At 31.1% G+C, this 13,684-nt stretch overlaps 4 protein-coding genes across 4 annotated transcripts; 2 read left to right on the top strand and 2 right to left on the bottom strand.

Moving 5' to 3' along the window:
• The first annotated feature begins 319 nt into the window (after nucleotides 1–319).
• On the top strand, nucleotides 320–1,653 carry LOC107879997 (protein RADIALIS-like 1). Its single transcript, XM_016726920.2, has 2 exons — nucleotides 320–693; nucleotides 1,270–1,653. The coding sequence occupies exon 1, from the start codon at nucleotides 413–415 to the stop codon at nucleotides 674–676; it is 264 nt and encodes an 87-aa protein (XP_016582406.1). The 5' UTR covers nucleotides 320–412; the 3' UTR covers nucleotides 677–693; nucleotides 1,270–1,653.
• Nucleotides 1,654–3,598: 1,945 nt separating this feature from the next.
• Nucleotides 3,599–5,701, bottom strand: LOC107879998. Its single transcript, XM_016726921.2, has 3 exons — nucleotides 5,553–5,701; nucleotides 4,009–4,233; nucleotides 3,599–3,893 (listed from the first exon to the last, which is right to left on the bottom strand). Exons 2-3 carry the CDS (start codon nucleotides 4,195–4,197, stop codon nucleotides 3,801–3,803), a joined length of 282 nt encoding a protein of 93 aa, XP_016582407.2. The 5' UTR covers nucleotides 4,198–4,233; nucleotides 5,553–5,701; the 3' UTR covers nucleotides 3,599–3,800.
• Nucleotides 5,702–6,292: 591 nt separating this feature from the next.
• LOC107879537 (2-hydroxy-6-oxo-2,4-heptadienoate hydrolase-like) lies at nucleotides 6,293–8,397 on the top strand. The gene is made up of 5 exons (XM_016726561.2): nucleotides 6,293–6,637; nucleotides 6,925–7,220; nucleotides 7,720–7,815; nucleotides 7,995–8,062; nucleotides 8,208–8,397. Exons 1-5 carry the CDS (start codon nucleotides 6,313–6,315, stop codon nucleotides 8,323–8,325), a joined length of 903 nt encoding a protein of 300 aa, XP_016582047.1. The 5' UTR covers nucleotides 6,293–6,312; the 3' UTR covers nucleotides 8,326–8,397.
• Nucleotides 8,398–10,522: 2,125 nt separating this feature from the next.
• Nucleotides 10,523–12,367, bottom strand: LOC107879999 (protein RADIALIS-like 3). Its single transcript, XM_016726922.2, has 2 exons — nucleotides 11,855–12,367; nucleotides 10,523–10,793 (listed from the first exon to the last, which is right to left on the bottom strand). The coding sequence occupies exons 1-2, from the start codon at nucleotides 12,115–12,117 to the stop codon at nucleotides 10,766–10,768; spliced, it is 291 nt and encodes a 96-aa protein (XP_016582408.2). The 5' UTR covers nucleotides 12,118–12,367; the 3' UTR covers nucleotides 10,523–10,765.
• Nucleotides 12,368–13,684: the final 1,317 nt, after the last annotated feature.

The following is a 13,684-nucleotide window of genomic DNA, read 5'->3' on the forward strand; positions in this document are numbered from 1 at the left end:
GGAAAATAGAAAGAGTTGGGTGATATTATTGTTCTAAATGAAACAAAAATTATATTTGTAGGCAATTTTTCAAACATGGGTGGCCATTTACTCCTGAATTGATTGGGTGAGTAGTTATCGACTCGCCTCACCAACAATCTTTTCAGTCAAAATTTATCACACCGAGCTTGCCTAGTACGGTTTAGGCATCATACTTGCTGGAAGGAGCATTGTTCGCCTTTGTGGTTCCTATATAGACAAATCATCAAATTCTTGCAATATTTTCCTGGACCCCACAACCCCTCTGTTCGTGGAGCCTATATAAGTAGCACCCCTTTGCCACTTCTATTGTACTCACAAGCAACTCAAATCTTCACTAGCTTAAAAACTATTTGAGTCCATAGATCAATACATACAAATTACAATACACATAATGTCTTCTTCTCAAGCTTCCCAAGGATCAGCAAGTTCATGGACTGCTAAGCAAAACAAAGCATTTGAGAGGGCATTGGCAGTGTACGACAAGGACACCCCAGACCGTTGGTCCAACGTTGCTAAGGCTGTTGGAGGGAATAAAACTGCTGAAGATGTCAAAAGACATTATGAAGTACTTATCCATGATATCATGTTCATTGAGAGTGGTGGTGTGCCCTTCCCAAACTATAAGACCACTCGTGGACGTACTAATACCAATTAATTAATTAGCTATATAAGGTATGATTACTTCTCTAATACATCATTAGTTTTTTCATGCAATTATAGTACACATGTGCGATTGACACGTGGAATCCGATGCATAAATCAGTCCATAAAAAAATAGAAAAAAGATTTTAATGTGTCACTTAAGTTATATATAATAATTCAACATGATATCAGAACAAATAAATTTGAATTCAAGTTTCTCCGCCGTATATATCCATTACTCATATGAAAATAGGGCGACGTGCTCAAGATATAGTTGACTAAATAAAAGTGTTTCATATCACTAGAAACTTCAGATATTTACATCGAAAGGGATGACCATCTTATGATAATGAAACTATAGTAAAAAGAAAAAGTTTGAAACTCTTGCTTTCGTCTTGTTCTTACTCTTCCCCATCCTCCTCTCGTCCCCTGTCCACCAAATTCTGATACTTGATTCTCTTTTTGTTTGAAGTTTATTGGACGTGAATAAATTTGTTTTTATACGTTTAGATGAGATGATCGATCACATAATGTTTAAATTTATTTCCTGAAATAGCTATTGATCTGAATGTTTCTCGTTGGATAATGTATATTTGATGCATGCAGGATTTGGCAAATCTTTGGATCCGAGATAAAGAAACGAGGTATAAAAGGAGGATGCAACCTCAATTAAGCTACTCTATATGACACAACTTTTGCTTGCAAGAAAGTAACCTTACTACTAGCTATTATATATAATAATAATAATAATAATAATAATAATAATAATAATAATAATAATAATTAGAATATCACATTTTCTTCTTGAAAATTAATTCAAGTGAAGTGTACGTAGATTAATTTCTTTGTACGTCCAACTTAATACTACGTAGTATTTTTGTTATTGTTATGAATTTCATGGATGTACTATATGAAGGAAGCATTTGAATTCCTTCTACTTTGTAATAAAATTCATGTTTGATCTCTTTCTATAAAACGTGCCTTTTAATATTTGTTGCAATTTCATACTCAAAAGTCTTTCGTTAAAATGTTTGTTTGTTCAAGGTATGGTACGTTGCGAATTAATTTAAACATCTAACCAGAAAATCTTAAAACATTTTATTTTTATTGTGTGTGCAACTGTGCATGTATACGCACATATACTTGTGTAGACTCAAAAAGTCCCTTTATTAACAAAAAAAGAATAAATTCATAACTTCATATCCGAGAGGGTCCTTTGCATGGATCCCAAATCAATTCTTAACTTATTTGAATGCTCTTATATACATGATGTGAAGCATTTATAACTCAACATATTCTAGTATTTACATTATTGCAATATGTTCTATTTACATACAGGTGATGTAAAATAATTTACAAACTCGATCGGTGTAACTTTGAATGGCTCTAAAGACTTAGGTGATATAAAATAATTTACAAACTCAGTGCAACTTTGAATGGCTCTAAAGACTTGCTTTCTATATTTTGTAAATGATTAAATTATGCGAAATGTATAAATTAACTTTGAGTTGGCTTGTAACTTGTAAGCAACTTAATCTGTAAATCCCTTTCACGTCATCGATCAGTAAATACATTTATTTGACCCTTGTAGGTGAAACTAGAGGTGTCAAATGGGTGGGTTGAGATGAATTTAGGTTCAAATGAGATAAGTTAATAAATGAACGAGTTATTGATCCGTCTAAAAAATTACTTGTATTGAAATGAGCTAAAATACTTATCATAACCCACCACCTCAACTTTTACTATTTTTTAGTGGCTTTATGATCTATTCTTTTATATATTTTTTTAGTACCTAATAAAATTAATCTTTTTATTCTTACTATATAGTACTCCATAAGATATCAAATAAAAAAATTAACTTTCTTTTAAAATATTTTGAGAAGATAATTTCCTGGGTCAATTTTAGTTATATATCAGCCCAATTTATTATGGGCCGGATAGACTGATCTAATAAATGGGGGAATTAATAACCCATTCAAATTTAAACGAATTATATATTCTTGATAGACTAATTTTGCCACCTGCCCTGGTACAATGACAATTTGAAATGGCCTGAGAAATGCAGGAACAAATGGACAAAAATTTAAGGTTTCAGCACGCAAAAATAATGGAGTTGTAATATTTCTTAAAAAGGGAATAACGACAATATAATATATATCACAATGATAATACCCTTGTATAAATAACATGCACCTTTGAGACAATCAGTCAGGAGACTCGTTTCATGAAACGCGTTGTAAAAATGGGAAATAATTGCCGTTCTTTTTAATGTTTTTGGTGAAGGACGACGTGTTTACTATTATAGTTTGAATAAATTAAAATTTCAGAAAAAATTGAAGCTTGATGTGTACATGTATACAACTATCATCAATAGAATACGTATGTGTGTGTATATTGCTCATAAAGAGTTGTCTTATCCCGAGAGTGGTGCAGTTCTGGTGAAATCACTCAGCCACTTCTGCATGAATGTAGAAAACATTTAGAGGCTCCAACTCATAAAAGTTTTAAAATCTAAGCCATCCTCTTTTATATTTAATTGCTGTATTGCACTTTTTTCATTATTTTTTTAAACTTTTAGTTAGTGAAGTCATCTCTTGATTCATTGATATAGCGAGCTAAGACAGCTTTACATATAGTATTTTAGACTCAATACTTCATTGCACTTGGGAGTATGGACGCAAGACCGAAACTCAAAGGAGCCTACAAAACCGGTGGAGCAATGCAATTTAGTTAAAAGATCAGCTGACAACTTGTTACTTGTTCCGTAGACATTTATCTTTTTCGTCGTGATTGACAACTTTGTATCAAAGGCATTGGATACCCCTCTGAAATAGAAGATATCCCAAACAGGGCGTGGCTTTGATTGCTCAAGTTAGATTCTTTTGTTTAGCAACACTCTTATAAGCTTAGAGTGGGATCACTGAACAGATGAGACTAGTTTTAATAGCCTTCCAGTCACTCTTTCATATTCCTGATCCCACAGACTAGTTCATTGGGGCAAAAGGCACAATACTCTACAGAATCCATCCATTTCAATGGATGTAAGAAAGTGAAATTTACAAGTAAAAAATATCCATTGATAGCACAGTGAATAGTCATATGTCATAGCCTGTCATTTCAAGAGGTGCCAAAACATCCTATTTAGCTAGTGTTGTTTGCAGTGGCAGTGAACTCTCAACCTCTTTAGCCTCAGCATTCCTTTCTGCAACAACTTTTGACATGCCAAACATCTGAAATGTGCATTGGAAAAGCTTAGCAGTCGGTTAAAGTTGAAGTAATAAACTCAACTCGTTCTATGGTCAATGTAAACTGCGCATTCATTTGTGGTGAAAGTATTGGCAATACCTTTTGGACGGTCTTCTTGAAGCAGGTTTTGTGTTCATCCATGGAAGCATGAATGAATTCATCCATGTGATCCTTGATATCTTCTAGAAAAGACGCTTGTTCGCTCTTCTTCTTCCTACATGAAGTAGCAGCTGGATTTGGAGTAACAGGGGATGGTGACTTATCATTTTGGACATTTTCTGCTGCCATATCCTCGATCCAAAGCTCTTATCTAGGCTGTAAGGTCTGTCAACGTCACAGATAACTGTTATATTTCTTCGCACACACAACATACGACAAGTACTCGCCAAGAAGACAAATCAAGTCAATAACACCAATTATGTCTCAAATCCCAAAGTAGTTGTGTTGGCTATACAAATCCTCATGTACATTTATTTCATTTTGGAACCCCCTATTCCACTAATCTTCGATAACAAAAGAGTGTGTTTAAGCACTCGCAGCAAAACGCCTCAAATCCTATACTCGTTTGTGTTTTTTCATTCCAATACTGAATTTCATCGTTATACCAATCAGGCAGGGTTCACAGAAAAATAAGTTAGATTGTTCATTGAAAAAACAGGACAGATATCTATAGGATTTACTCCTAATTCAGAAACAATATTTGTGATCTGCAGCAATTACACAACAACAACATACCCAGAGCATTAGATTGTTCATTGAAAAAACAGGACAGATATCTATAGGATTTACTCCTAATTCAGAAACAATATTTGTGATCTGCAGCAATTACACAACAACAACATACCCAGAGCATTCCCACAGAGTGTACACAGTCCATACCACTACCTCAGAAGAAGCTGGAAACATTATTAACAAAGCAAAAAGAAGTAGATTTGACCAACGCAAGAGCTTCTAGTGTTTTAACTCTCAAGACAACCAAAATTGGCCAAATAATCTACCCAGAAGCTTCTATCCCATGGGGACTAAAGGATTCATGAAGCATAGCCCTTATAACATATATATAAGTACTACGTATTATTCAATCAAGCGTTAATAATCACAAACAAACCAAAAGTATCCCGATTTTTTGAGCTTTATACCTGAACTATATAAGCTAAGCGAGTCTTCTACTAGAGCTATCATCAACAAATACAAGTAGGAAAAGTAAACAGTAGATAGTTGAATTGTGTGTAGATAAATCGTAATAGTTCAAAATTAACACGTAATAGTGTTTATATATGAAACTCAAAAAGATCGAGATAATTTAGACCTTCTATCTTCAATCAAACAACATGTCCCAATACCAAATTAGTGTAGCAATTAACCTAAAGTACAAATTTCTATCACATGATACTCCCGATGAACAGCACAATCAAATTCCACAGTAAAAACAAAACTGCACATAAGCTGCTCGATTTAATGCTTCTATGAAAATCAAATTAAGTAAACCCAGAAATAGATCTATTTCTGGCGATTTCATTTCATCTTTTGTTTAGTGCTATATACATCAATTAATTTTACGAAATTAGCATTTTGAATTGAAATTAAAAGAATTTAAAAAAAAAAACGGAATTAAATTGAAGGATATGAATTTTGTTGCTTACCTTGTGAAATAGAGAGGAATTGGTTGTGTATGGCTTGAGCAACAAGTTTTTATTTCATTTACTCTAATTATAATTGGATCCCAGGAATGGGCTCTTCCATGGGCCGGGTTAAGGAGCCCACTTTAGTAAGAACTTTTTTCACCAAATATGGAGATTAAAGGAAAAATTACAATAAATAGCAACACTTCTTCAAAATTGCAACTTATAGCAAAAGTAGCAATATTTTACCCACTTCATAGTAATAGAAGAATATGTATTTTTCAGTTGTGCATATGTATTTATGAGTAATACATATATATTTGTATATGTATTTATATAGCAACATTTTACTTAAATACAAATACAATTTGCTATTTTTCGTAATTATGAAACTGTTGTTATAAAAGTTACAATTAAAGCTACAGAGTTGCTATTTCTGAAATTTTTCCGAGATTAAATTGCACAAATAGGATTTTTTAGAGACAGCCTTTAATTTTGAGCAAATAACATAAATCTCGGCAGTTTGATGCATAATTACAGAAAATCTCGACATAATTAAAATGGACCGATGAAAGTATCAAATTTAGCAAATCTCGAGGTATATATTCTGCCATTTTAAATGGCTAAGGATATGGGCCAAAATTAAGACATTATGAGCCAACTACATAATAATGCTATCAATGCTGGCCTTTTATAGTATGACGAAAAATCTTGAGGTATGAGAAAATGGTATCAACTTCCTCTAGCTAGAGAAAGGGAGAAAGAGTTACATTGCTTAAAAATGGGAAATGTATTTGCAGTAATAAAGCCAATGTTACATGGTATAATGAAAGTTATTGGAATGACATCCAAGTTGGTTGAGATAGAACCAGGAACTACCTTGCATTTATGGGTTCCAATTCATCACAACCCAAACAACAAAACTAAGCCTGCAGTTGTATTTCTCCATGGATTTGTTGCCAATGGAATTATGACCTGGCTCTTTCAAATGATCTCCTTACGAACTTCTTTTGCTGTCTACGTCCCTGATTTACTTTTCTTCGGAGACTCCTTCACTCATCGTCCCGAACGGTCAACGAGTTTTCAGGCACATTGCTTAGCAAAAGGTATTGCTGAAGTAACATATCATCATGATCTAAAAGTTTAAACTACATACTTTTTTTCTTTTCTTAATTCTCTTCAATATGCCCTAACTCGATCGATCCCTTGCGAGTTTGCATTTTATTGTTATTGGTGGTATATATGCTCAATCTCAGGACTTCTGTCTACTCAGCTATCATACTGAAATGTGTAATCAACCACTTCATATTAGAATTTAAGTTGTTATCATGTCCAACATATTTACTAATGTTCTAAAAACATTTCTCACGTACGCGCATGATTCTTTTTTCAGCTATGATGAAGCTAGGAGTTGAAAAGTTTTCTCTAGTCGGATTCAGTTATGGAGGAATGGTTGGTTTCAAGTTGGCCCAATTGTATCCTCACATGGTTGAATCTATGGTTATGTCAAGCACAGTTATAGAGATGACTGAATCCATTAGCAATGCCTCTTTGAAGAACATTAATGGATTCACAACTTGGGCTGATTTGCTTTTGCCAAAAACCATCACTGATCTCAAAGTTCTTTTATCTATTGGCAGTCATAAATTTCCTTGGTTCCCTCAATTTTTCTACAGGGATTTTCTTGAGGTACGTACTACCTCATTAACTACTCATATTTCTCATATTTTGTCTACTTTCTTTCATCCATGTTTAACTTATGACTCGTATGTAGTAAAATAGACACAGAAAGTACTAATATACAAAATATAGAAATAAATAATATGCTACAAATAATCAACATACTCCCTCCGTTTCGTTTTAGTTGACCCTCTTTCTAAAAATATTTATTTCAATTTAGTTGTCCCTTTTAATGAAATCAAGAGTATTTCGTTATGTTCTTCCAATACTACCCTCAACATTAAATGACGACTAAACAAAATATATTTACTCAAATTTATATTTTCAAAGAATAATTAATAAGACTAATTTGGTAAAATAAACTCCTAATAAATATTTATTTTCTTAAGGGGAGTGTCAAGTAAAAAAGGGTCAACTATTTTGAAACGAAAGGAATAAATAGGTAGTGTCAAAATTATTTATTTTATCATGGTACATATAACAAGATTTTAATGGTTTGTAAAAGTAGGTAATGTTTGGCAACAGAAAGGAGAAAGAAGAACTTCTTGAAGCTTTAGTAGTCAGTGACAAAGACGCCACAATTACGGACCCTAACTACTCCCAGGTTTGTTATGCACATAATGATTTGAAGCACTTAAATTGGATTTTCTAAAACACATTACTGGTCAAATTTCATATGTGGGTAATGAATTGTCAAAAATAAGAGATGATGTATAATAAAGTCAATTTCGTAACGCGTCGGATATTATTTATTTTGATACGCTTGTCTACTCTATCATGCAGAGGATTTATCTTTTATTCGGAGATGACGATAAGATATTTAATCAGGCTATTTCTAATACCATGAAAGCGTAAGTCCTTCACCCTGAATAACTAGTTAGTTGGATCTCTAACGTTGATTATATTTGAAGGTCAAATTTGAAATTCGATTATGACAATTTATTTCATACTGTTTATTATTAGTAGAATTATTTTTGGGTACAATAATAAGTGCAGAAAATTGGGAGGAAATACAACATTGGAGTACATTAAAAGAGCAGGACATCTTGTTCAATTGGAGCGGCCATGCACGTACAATCATTCTCTCAAGAAATTTCTTTCGTATTCAAGCTAAGTGGCTATAGAAACATGTGATGTATCTATACGACAAACGTCACATTTTTCTATTACTATTATAATTACTTCTTCGTAGTGGTGGATGTATGCATAATTGTTTAAGTAATTATATCACCTAATGTACGTTTTGGTATCACAGTAGTGATTATATGTATTATTATTGTTACGTATCAATTAAATATACAACTTGTTGATCGATCTTTTATGGAACCTAGCCAGTAGTATATATAGACATTAAGCAGACAATAATAGAACTGGAGTGTCGAAGGTTTTTGCAAATGATACAACGCGTATTTAAGCCAGGGACGTATCAATAAAATTAGTGGCATAAAACCAAACTTTAATAAAAGATCTTAAATATATAGATATACATACAAAAATAATATTGTAATAATTTAGAGTTGTCTTTTTCATTCTTGCATATGAGTTGTTTTTGGTATAATATTTTTAAACGACACATAGCATTTAAATTCACATATTAATATGATTATTAATAAAAAAGTAAGGATTAATTCTAGTTAATAAGATGTTAGTAATTTCTTTGCAATATATAACTTGAATGTTGTTAAAATTTTATTTATTAAATTAAGTTTGAGTTGTTTAATTCAAATTTCTAAAATATTTCTAATAAAAATTAGATAGTCTTTTCATTCTTTATTTTTTTTGAATAATTTTTTTAAATGTATTTCACAATCTTCATTATTATTTCAAGCGAATTTGAAATCATAAAATTTACTAGTAATATTTTTATGAGGCCTCAATATTATAAGGGCCTAAAGCAAACACTTTACTAGCCTTACCTTTGAGCCAATTTGAGCTAGATTTCCATCTGTGTATCCTCAACTATATCCCATGTATAATTCAATGTATATTTGTGTATAATATCACATTGTATATCCATTTATCTTGTGTCTATCATGTATATATCCATAAATATCTTTGTAATATAAACTTATATGCATGATATACACGTCACAATGATCCATTGAAACACAACATTTGTTGTAAGCAAATTAGGATTTTTTTTTTTTTTTAAAATTCCATGTACTGTATATATTTTTGGCAAAAAAATAAAAAAATAAAAGAACACAATTATTAATTAGGGATGGTATATAGGTGTCAATATCTGGTATCAATTTTAATTTAAGCCCAATTTCAAGTCATGAATTATATCCTTCATTGTCTATTGTCTTTGCCATTTCTAATTCTGTCTGATTAGGATAATATATGGATGGTGATGGTATAGGTATGGAGAAGATCAGATGAAGTGAGTAATAGTACCAAATAGTCACATCAAGGCAATCATTATAGTATATTTTGCGTATCAATTTTAATGTGTCTTTTTCCTCTTCCTTTGGCTTCCAAAGCAAATACCATGTGCATGCGTACTTACAAATAAAGTGAACACTTTCTTCGAAAAGTACTTATGGATATTACAGTATGGCCAACTAATTTACTAACATGACCAAAATATACATAATATATACATTATCGATGTATATGTTGTGTATAGGATATCTACTCCATATTATTTTATGTATGGTTAGTCCAAAGTATATTTAACCTATATATTTTGAGTTGCTATTTCTTCCAACTCCCCAATATACTCACTCATAGAAACAGCTGCTTCTGGTTAATTTTATGTAAATAAATTAAGGATTAACTACATGGCATAATAAACTTAACCCCTTAATTTATGTCCCATAAAAACAGTTTAAAAAAATTACTCTGTACAGTAACTGTAGCAATTGATGGAGTTTGATCGGGTAAGAATTAATTAAGAAATTAAGTATCTTTCAAACCTGTATAGTTGTAATTATAATGATCTTAAACTAGTTAATCATGTTTTCTAAGGCTATAAAGCTTGTCAAAGTACTAAAAATTTGAATTTGAGTTTTGTGCGCTATACAAAATATTCTACACTATCATGGGTAAACTCGACCTGCTATTGCAGCTTGAAAAAGAAAAAAATTGATAACCTGCTTTAACTGATAGTGTAGAATATTTTGTATAGTGACAGAGAACAAAACCTAAATTCTAAAAATTATGGTTCATCTATACCTTAGAACAAACACATGCATGCAATTATTCTACATATATGTTGTGAGATAAATATGCTCATTACTTTTGAAGATTGAGATACTAGCACATAGCTATGGAAAGACATGAGATTCTTATGATTCGATAATGTAATATGGAAAGACATGAGATTCTTATGATTCGATAATATAATGTGGTAGTACAATACACTAAAACATGTTGATGTTGGAAGTAGCAAGAAAACACTCTTATATTTTACATAATTAGGAGAAGGTACAATGGAATTTTCAAAGAGATACTTTTAAGGGCATCTTTTTTTTGTTTGTTGGTGATACACTTGACTTTCTAGGTAGTGATATAGTGATATCCAGCTTATTATCTTCTTGTCAACATCTTCTCTAGTGCAGGTTCATATACCTCAGAAGCCTACAAAAGAATTTCAAAAGAAAATGAATTTTAAAAAAAAGTAGTAGTAAATAATAAAATATAAGCAAAAGAAAAGAAAAAACTCAAACGGTTTAGTAATTACATGCAAATGACCTAGATCATAAAGAACATGTTTCTATGAGTTCTAGTGATCAAGATATTTAACACAAACTTTATATTGAGATAATCAATATGATTATTGAGCTAATGATGAGTTAGATATCTTGTAAATATGCTATTAATTAAATTGTATATATCTATAATCTAATCCTAGGCGGCATATATACTTGAAGTACAACTTGTATCAACCGTGTTTTTAAAAAGGATTAATCCTCTAATTAACTATAATTAAGAAAATTCACGTTTGAAAAATCCTTTCACTTTTAGTACTAAAACTGCAGCATCTTTTTCCCATTGAATTATTTTTTAAAATTTTAAAGATTAAAGGTTTCTGAATTAAATAGGGTAAGTAGGGTTGCATGCAGAAACTTTCAAACTTATAGCATCTCTTTTTGGCCTTTAGTGATTTGTTAAATTTGTTTCTGAAATCCTAATTTTGTCTTCCGAAAATATTTATTGTTTGTAAAATGAAAAATTCGAATAGAAAAATCACACAAAATGAAAGATTTTTTTAATCAATTTTTTGCAAAATATAGATAAAATTTAGAACTGAATCCCTGAAAGACACGAAAGGGGAAGTATTTTTAGTACGGTTATCACATAGAGCTAATACACAAAAATTTATATTATCACTTAATTAAAATAGTATTATGATTAAAATTAATTAATAACCTTAGCTTGCAACAAATGTCTCACTTTTCATTTACACTCTGTTTAAAACGAATGTCTCTTTCTCTTTTTTCCAACCGTTCAATTTGAATTTTGCACGTGACATGTTTAAGGCTTCAAAATCATATACCGTATAATCTACGTTTCGATAGTTTAAGAACTCAAATTTAAGTCCCTTTTGTCTTTTATAAAGATGATGTCAAATTGTAATCAGACAAACAAACTGAAACGGACACAGCATTTGTTTTTTTTTTTAGTAGTAAAGTAAGTACCTATGCTCTTCATTAGCTCCAACTCCATTGTTGGCATTATTCGTATAAGTTGGAAAAGGGACATGGCCAGATTCAATACGCCTAAGATCCTCAAGAAGTATTTCATAGTGCCTCTTAACATCTTCAGCTGATTTTCCACCTCCAACAGCCCTTGCCACATTTTGCCAACGATCAGGTGTGTCCTTATCGAATTGAGCTAAAGCCCTTTCAAACAACTTGTTTTGTTGGGGAGTCCATGATGATCGAAGTGAACTCGATGCCATATTATATTGTTACTTTGAACAAATAAAAAAAAAAAGTTGTAAGAAAAGGACACTGTTACTCCAAAAGGAAACTACTTAGGAAATAGCTAATAGGGTAATGAGTGATGAAAAAAAGGGTGGGGATTTTAGGTGTTTATAAAGAGGTGAGAGGAATTAAAGGTAGGAGAGAGATGGAGGTGAGGCCAGTTGGAGTTGGAGAAGAATCTAAAATTTAGGTGACTCGTTTGCTTTGGAACCACAAGAACTACTGCCTCTGGCATCTCTCTTTCTTTTTCTCTCTACTATATATAGAATATTTTGAATTTTTTATATTTTATTCAGTAACAAATTATATTCTACACTAGCCCCCAAGGGGCTGTTTGAATCGATTTGAGGGGGACTTCTCATAGCGGAGGTCGCGGGTTTGATTCACCCTTAATGCCTTTTCAATCAAGCTTATCGCATGGGGTTTACTTAGTGTGGTTTACGTCTCCTATGTGGTTTGCGAGCTATTGCACAGTAAAGAGTTTACCCAGTGCTTACCACAGAGTGCTCATCCGAAGGGCAGAGGCTGTGGCAAAGAGTATAGCAACTGCTGGAGTTTTCAAAAAAAATAAAAAATTCTACATTATTCTGTTATTACAGATTATTCAATTTATTTTTAAAATTTTTTTATTTAAAATAGGTTAAATTTATCTGATTGTGGAGAATATTTACACAAAACTTAAACTCAAATATTTGGTTTCTTGTTGCAGTAAATATAAAAAATACACCAAATACTTGAAGGATCCAAGTGAAGCTAGGGAATCGCTGTGACTCTGGGATACATCCACATATTCTTATGCACGTGTGGAGCCCTGCACTTTCTTGGGATCTATATTTAATAATCTCCTTTCATATTTAATAGTAACAGTTTAAATTACATACTTTCACTTTTATGTATTACAATTTTTTTTAATTATATTTCTACTTTTATTTGTTATTTTTTATATATCAAAAAAAGTAATTTTTTTTCCTTTTTTACTTTTAATATTAATTATTTTTTTCTTCAAATTAATTTTAACATATAATATAAACATCATTTAACAGTGATATTATGATAAAATCAGCATGTTATGTTGTTTTTTAAAAATATGTCAAGTTAAATTATAACAAAAATGAGACTTACTCGGAAATTATTTTAAGATGAATTATAATTAGGTAAAATTTGAGAAATAACTACTATTTAGACAATAAATAAGGCTTCATAGCTAATATTTTTGTATAATACAAAACATAGCTAAATATACAAGTTAGAGGTTTGTATATACAAACACAAATTAGAAATGAGTCTCGAAATTTACTTTAGAGATTTCTATATGAACTCCAAAGTTCGCTTTGTATAGTAATATAAACCTTTAGAGATTTTGTATATAAATCATGAAATTTGTTTTGTATATAAACACAAACATATATAAGCTCAGAATTAAAGATTTCTATATGCACCTCCAAATAAGTAAATATAAAAAAAAATATTTAATTATTTAATATAAACTTTAACTGTAAAGGATAATTATTTTAAATATTAACTAGTATGTGAGTAATATTT

Source organism: Capsicum annuum, chromosome 8, assembly GCF_002878395.1.
Source record: "Capsicum annuum cultivar UCD-10X-F1 chromosome 8, UCD10Xv1.1, whole genome shotgun sequence".
Classification (NCBI taxonomy): domain Eukaryota; kingdom Viridiplantae; phylum Streptophyta; class Magnoliopsida; order Solanales; family Solanaceae; genus Capsicum; species Capsicum annuum.